At 43.1% G+C, this 7755-nt stretch overlaps 1 protein-coding gene across 1 annotated transcript; it reads left to right on the top strand.

Moving 5' to 3' along the window:
* The first annotated feature begins 2237 nt into the window (after positions 1 to 2237).
* Positions 2238 to 3703, top strand: LOC309543430 (B2 bradykinin receptor-like). The gene has a single exon (XM_082242903.1). The coding sequence runs from the start codon at positions 2239 to 2241 to the stop codon at positions 3346 to 3348; it is 1110 nt and encodes a 369-aa protein (XP_082099029.1). The 5' UTR covers position 2238; the 3' UTR covers positions 3349 to 3703.
* Positions 3704 to 7755: the final 4052 nt, after the last annotated feature.

The raw sequence follows: 7755 nt of genomic DNA, 5'->3' as shown, positions 1-7755 counted from the left end.
TGGACACTAATGCACATTTATTGGATTTTGAGCCCAATTTATGCAAACATTCACAGATGTTTTATGGTCATTTAATTTCAGTAAGAGACCTTCCTATCTACAGCATATTTAAGCTGGCCACACACATTACAGCTGAACACCAATGGGCTCAGAAAATTGTATTCAGCCATACAAGCAATACAACTCGTCCCCAACTGGAGATACTCCTTATGTTACTATGACTGCCCGAATCTCTATGATAGTGCCTATGATCAGGGCCGCTGATAGGGGGGGACCACCAGCCCTCTTGTAGGGGGCCCGAGCACACAGGGGGGCCCACACAGAGAGGGGGATTAGTGATGGATAACAATTAAGGGCCGTACACACTTGACGAAAATCGGACGAAATATCCTCCGATTTTTCTCTGTCTTCTCAGCGTTTATTACCGTTTTTCGTCGGCAGTGCATAAATGTTCACAAAATTTCTCGTCCGATTTTTCTTTTTTTTTGGCACATTTGTTCCTAGACTTCCGGGTTGTCAGCAACTTCAGATCATGCGCGGTCTTTCGTATCCGATTTTTCACGGACGTACTGCATACACATTAAACGAAAATCGGTCGTCTGGGGACGGACGAAAAAAATTTTCGTGTTTGTCCCTCCGTTTTTTTTCGTTGAAAATGTCGGCATCGGCTGCTGAAAGTTGTGTACACACTAGGCGAAAATCGGACGATTTCACATCGGGCGGTAATTTTTGGCAGATTTTCTACTAGTGTGTACCCTGCTTTACAGAAATCTTCCTCCAGCACCTGAATCTGATCTGTCCCTCTCCCTGCTATCAGCTTTTATCTGTTGAGAAAGAGACAGTCGTCCCTCACTAATCCCCTCCCTTGTGTGCCCCCCCCCCTCCCAGCACTTATCTCTGCTCAGGAGTTTATTTGTAAATTGTAACTTTGTTTCTCTCTCTCTGTCTCTCTGATCACTGAGCTCCAACTGCCCAGCCTGTATATTTTTCTCATCTCATCTTTTTTAACAAAGTTTTTTTTTTTTTTTTTTAGATTTAGCAGGAATTATGCGAGTTATGTTATATTTGTGTCTGCTAATAGTGATTTTGTTGTAATTTTAGCTAAATATATCTTTAATATTTTCTGGAGGGGGCCCTGCGAGGTAGTCTGTACTGGGCCCCGCGATTTCTAACAGCAGCCCTGCCTATGATTAAGCCCATAAGGGTGAAACATGTCAGAAAGGGGCAGTCTTCAGGAGCGGAGTACTTGCATTGTTTGGCTGAATAACATTTTCTGGGCCCAGTGACATCATCAAAGTGCGGCCTTTATTCATCGGCAGTGCATTTCCATGAAGCGCAGACAAGCTTCAAGATCGGCACTTGGCCAGTTTAAAGCGTGGAAGCCTGGAGCAATGGTTCTACAAGTCACTGGTTGTACAATCTGTTCTACCAAAACCAACCAACAACTGCAGTATGTAGTGTGAAGGACTATCTGACTGAATCTAAATTACATTTATTTTTAGGTAGGTCCTCATTACATAACTATTGATAAATCTAAAGTAGGGTGTACAAAGTTCAACCAGGCTGTAATGTGTGTGTCTACTTTACACTAAAGGGCCATACACACTATAAGATTTTCTGAAGACTTTTTCCTTTAGACTTACCAAAACCATATAATATGAGGTCAAACCTAAACACTTTCAATTTGTATGCAATCTGGCAGGTCCCCTGTACTACATAGAAAAGGTAAATCTGAAGGAAATCTAACCACAAAATTTGGATAGTGTGTATCCAGCTTAACTCTCATTCAAATATATGATTGATAAAAGAAAAGGAATTGGCAGCACTCCAGGTTGAGTCAAAATCCAGATTTATTGACTGGACATCCAAATATGACAATCGTGACAAGGTAGACGCGTTTCACACGTTGACTGTGTGCTTAATCATTCAGAGTAATGATTAAGCACACAGTCAGTGTGTGAAACGCGTCTACCTTGTCACGATTGTCATATCTGGATGTCCAGTCAATAAATCTGGATTTTGACTCAACCTGGAGTGCTGCCAATTCCTTTTCTTTTATCAAGTTTTCACGGAGGCGAGCCGGGGCATGCACCTGTGTGAGTCATCAGGCAATTACACCACCTTGAGCAGTGAGTCCTTGTCTGTTCAAATATATGATTGATAGGCAGACCAGCAGAGATGAACTAGATGCAAAAATGTAGTCAACTCATTCATGTTTGATTTATTTCCCCAGGAAAAATGGAACTCAACACCGACAACCTAACGATGATGACAATGGTTCCTTTCTCCAATATAAGCCAGAAGAATAACACCCCTTCGGACATAAGGAACTGCTTAGCACCAGAGGGGCTTGAATGGCTCTATGCCTACCAACCAGTGTACATGTGGTTCATCTTTGCCTTGGGCTTCGTGGAAAACGTATTTGTCATCTCAATCTTCCTGCTTCATAAAAGCCGCTGCACTGTGGCGGAGATCTACTTGGGTAATATGGCCGCCGCGGATCTCATCTTTGTCAGTGGCCTTCCGTTCTGGGCCATTTACATTTCGAACAAGTTCAATTGGCCATTCGGTAGCTTCCTCTGCGTTACTGTAAACTCCTTGATCCAACTGAATCTCTATGGCAGCATCTACTTTCTGATGATGGTCAGCATTGATCGTTATCTGGCCCTGGTGAAGACCATGTCCTTTGGTAGGATGAGAAGAGCTGGTTGTGCCAAGATTATCTGCGCCATCATCTGGATTTTTGCAGTGCTAGTCAGTTTGCCCAAAGTCATATTCCGGAAGGTAATATTACTGCCTGGGTTTAATACCACCTCTTGCGTCATATTACCCCCACATGAGAACTGGCACATCGTCTCAAATATTCTCATGAACCTTTTTGGTGGCTTCATCCCAGCAGTCATCATTGGGTTCTGCACCTTCCAGATTATAAAAGTCCTGAGGAACAACACCATGCAGCAATTCAAAGAAATTAACAATGAGAAGAAGGCCACACAGTTGGTCTTCACTGTGCTCTTAATCTTTGTGCTATGCTGGCTTCCGTTCCATGTCATTACCTTCTTAGATACATTAGAACTGTGCGGAGTAGTCAAGTCCTGTAGCTGGGCCCAGGCTCTTGAGATTGGAAACCAAATATCAACCTACATCGGCTTCAGCAACAGCTGTATCAACCCACTCCTCTATGTCATTGTTGGCAATCATTTCCGAAAAAAAGTCAAAGAAGTCTTCAGGCAGTTTCAAGCTAAATTTAGACCACCGAGAAAAGCGTCCTTGCCAATTGGCTACTCCGGAATGACCGTACGGACCTCGATCTCCATGGGGCAACAGAATCTTATTTTAAAGCGGTGAAACTATAAAACAAGTTGACTTTAGACTCTGCTGTGGAAAATGCCGGAGGTGTTTGAGAATAAGCTTTCATTATTTATTTTGAGTCATCTTCTTGTTTTTGCATGGCGTTTTTCTTTATCTTTTGTATATAAATGTTAGATGTATTCCTGATGTTTTTTACACTGTCCACTTCCACCAGATGTTTCCTTGAAAATTGCCATATTTGGAAGGATAAAGAAAACTCTTCACTGGTGGAAAAATGCGGTTTGAAGATTAGCAGGAGTGGGACTGTGGTATAAACACATTTAGAGGAATAATTCTAGCTTCTGGGATTTCTCACATCTGATGTAACATACTCTTGTCTAAATTCCCTGATTTTTTTGGGAGAATATTTAAGCCTCGTACACACTAGTATTTTTTTTTTCCTTCAACCTAGCAAGTCGAAAAAATAAAACTGACAGCTCAGGTCGAAGCCACTGTACTAACAATCCGATGTTAGTACAGCTATCTACCCTATTGTGTTCTACCCCCCCCCCCCCGTCAGAAAACTACCCTCAGCATTCTCAGCCGTTGGCTGAGAGCACTGATTGAGAGCCGGTTAACAGACCTTTTTCGGTCATGAGCCTTCGACAGAAGCCGGCCACCGTACAGATGAGCCAAATTTCAGCCGGTTTCTATTGAACTGACCGATGCCGCCAGACATTTGGCCCCTGTGTACTAGGCTTTAGGGTATATACTATTTTACCAAAAGTATTGGGACACCTGCCTTTACACGCACATGAACTTTAATGGCATCCCAGTCTTAGTCCGTAGGGTTCAATATTGAGTTGGCCCACCCTTTGCAGCTATAACAGCTTCAACTTTTCTGGGAAGGCTGTCCACAAGGTTTAGGAGTGTGTCTATGGGAATGACCATTCTTCCAGAAGGGCATTTGAGAGGTCAGGCACTGATGTTGGACGGGAAAGCCTGGCTCCCAGTCTCCGCTCTAATTCATCCCAAACATGTTCCATCGGGCCTACTTTCCGTGTTCTATTGAACCCTACAGACTAATGCCTCGTACACACGCACCGATTGTGGGCCAACCGATCGGCCGTCTTTTGTCCAGTGTTGGTTGAAATGTGCTCTAGACTGCACACGAATTTTATCGGCCAACAAAAACCAACTTCAGAAGTGATGTCATGTTCTGGTTTACTTTCCGTGTGTTTTTTCTTCTCTGAGCATGCCCAGTCTTGCTCATCAGATTTTTGTCTGCCGAAATCTGTACTGACTGACGGAAAATCGGCCGTTCTGTTGACGGCCAACAAAAATTTTATAGCCTGCACACCAGATTTTGTTCGGCCGAAAAGTCGGAGTCGGTTGTCGAAAGCATCATACTAACAAGACGAAAATCGGCCGATTGGACGTTGGCCGAAAATTCACGGCCAACTATCGATGCGTGTGTACGAGGCATTAGTCTGGGTAGGGTTCAATATTGAGTTGGCCCACCCTTTGCAGCTATAACAGCTTCAACTCTTCTGGGAAGGCTGTCCACAAGGTTTCGGAGTGTGTCTATGGGAATGTTTGACTATTCTTCCAGAAGTGCTTTTGTGAGGTCAGGCACTGATGTTGGACGGGAAAGCCTGGCTCCCAGTCTCCGCTCTAATTCATCCCAAAGATGTTCCATCGAGCCTACTTTCCGTGTTCTATTGAACCCTACAGACTAAGACTGGGATTCCATTAAAGTTCATGTGCGTGTAAAGGCAGGCGTCCCAATACTTTTGGCAATATAGTGTATGTTTTTATGGTCACCTGAACAGAGCACAAGATAGCAGGTTTTCTAATCCTTCCTCGCTCTATCCAAAATTAAGAAAATAAAAGTTTTGTCTGGACATACACTTTAAGAAAAGTGAAGTCAAAGGGGGCTATGCCCCATGACAACTGAATTCCTTGTTTTGGCCTCTGCTCCAGTTTTCATAAATTGGCCCTTTGGATTTAAAATAGCATGCCATTTTAATGTTAATAATACAAATCTGTTATATTTATTAATCTTGCTTCTATTTATAGTTTTTGAATGTATTTGTATATGGGGATGGATTTTCCCAGCCATTATGTATAGGGACACGCAGCACAAAGGATGAAAAATCTTTCTACTCAATCCAAACTAAACCCACCAAGCAACCTATTAGGAACACTATAGAGAAGACAATCAGATGTCTCATTCCATCCCAAAATCCGAGGATTTTTACTTATTTGAGGATAGTGGGTGAAGTTGTGCAAATTATTATGTCCCAGTGGCCAAGTGGACATCTGGAATTGTTGGTGTATAGTACATTATTTTTTCCCCCCAAAAAAATAGTATTTATTCCAAATTGCATACAGCTGATTTTGGCTTGTTGGCCATCATCAGTGCAGTGTGAAAACTATGGCTTGGGACCTAATGAGAAAGTATAACACAGGATGTTATGTGAGAATGGACTAAGTGCCGGTTCAAACTAGTGCCATGCCAGACATCGCATGTGATTCGCACCTCAATACTATGCAGATAACATGCGATGTCTGTGGGATGCGATTTCAGCCATACAAAATGTATGGCTGAAATCGCATCACATATGCACCAAAATGGTGCAGGACCCTTTTTTTTTGGGATCGCACTGGAATCGGATGGGTGTTCACACCTATGCGATCCGATTCCTGCACCATTTCACAGTTCGCACTGCGATCCAATCTGAGGGTGTCATTAACTTTACATTGACATCCCCAGCGATTCGCAGATCTCAGTGTGAACCACTGTGCGATTCTGGTGCGATGCGGGAACCGACACTGATTTGAAGGGTATCCCGCATCGCACCAGTGTGAAAAACCCTCCAGATAGAATTTATTGATTATGGCCAGTAGACCTCTCTTTAACCACTTAAGCGCCAGCCCTATTTCAAACACTTTTTGTTTACAAGTTAAAATCAGTATTTTTTCCTAGAAAACTACTTAGAACCCCCAAACATTATATATATTTTTTTAGCAAAAACTCTGGAGAATAAAATGTCGGTCATTGCAATATTTTTTGTCATGCGGTATTTGCGCAGCGGTCTTTAAAACACCATATTTTTGGAAAAATTACGAAAAATCACATTTTACTGCATTTAAAAAATACTAAACGGTAAAGTTAGCCCATTTCTGTTGTATATTGTGAAAGATGATGTCACGCCGAGTAAATAGATACCCAACATGTTATGGTTTAAAATTGTGCACACCCGTGGAATGGCGACAAACTACAGTCAATAGAAATCTCAATAGGCGACCCTTTTTAAAAATTCTAACGGTTACCAGTTTAGAGTTTGAGCATAGCTCTTTTTTTTTAATTATTCGCGGCGATACCCCACATGTGTGGTTTGAACAGTGATTTCATTCGCGGCTCAACTGCCGTATACGTTTTTGTTTCGTGCGCGAGCTAACTGTGACGGCTAAATTTTTTTTTTCCTGTTTATTTATTTTTTTTAACTTTATTACAGGTCTTTAAAAAAAAAAAAAAATCTGATCACTTTTATTGCGGTCACAAGCACAATAAACATCCCTTGTGACACCAATATGCAGTGACAGGTACTCTTTATGGAGGGATCGAGGATCTAAAAGACCCCTCCACTACACTTTCATGTATGCAAAACGCCGAAAACTGCATTTTTGCATACAGTCATTTTTTTAAATCTGCCGCCTTTTGCAGCAGAGTAAACCGGAAGTGACGTCATGGAAGCCGCCTCCGGGTTACGTCATCAGAGACCCGATCGAAGCCGCTTCTGGCTTAGATCGGGACTCCATCCCGCCGGCTGGGTGCTCGGGTCTCCAGGTGGGACGGGAGGCCCAGGCAAAGTCACGGAAGGCGGCAGGAGGGGGGGGGACGTCCCCTCCCGCTCACCCGGGTAACGATTGAGCGGCTCCCGAGCCGCATCGGTCATTACCGACGGAAAGCCAACCGTCGGCTCTAAACCACAGTACTGGGATGGTGTCTCTAGCTAGAGGCATCATCCCGGTTAGGCTTGTGACGGTATCAGATTTTCATGCTGCGATTAATTGATTAAGGTTTTGCCACGGTATACGGTATTATCACGGTATTCTATTATTAAATTTAAATTATTAAATTTCCACCTCACTTGAATTTCATTGCTGAATTTAGGGGCTTTGGTTCACTTATGCACATTATTATATAGTCAGTCAGTACAGACTCTGTGAACCAGGCCTAAAATAGGACATCAAGCAGTGTCTGGCCTAACTGGTGATAACTGGTCCTGGCGCTCGGCTCCGATCCGATGGCCTGGTCATTAAGAGGGCAAATCCTTGTGGTCAAGAAGTGGTTAAACCTGAAGGAGGTGTTGTTTATAAATGACTTTACTATTGCTTTAGGCCTGGTTCACATGTATGCGGGTTGGTGGTTCACATGTATGCGGGTTGGCGGTTCGC

The sequence above is a fragment of the Pelophylax lessonae genome, assembly GCF_965119305.1.
Source record: "Pelophylax lessonae genome assembly, chromosome: 13".
Classification (NCBI taxonomy): domain Eukaryota; kingdom Metazoa; phylum Chordata; class Amphibia; order Anura; family Ranidae; genus Pelophylax; species Pelophylax lessonae.
The sequence above is the reverse complement of the archived record's forward strand: the minus strand, read 5'-3'. Positions and strand labels throughout refer to the sequence as shown.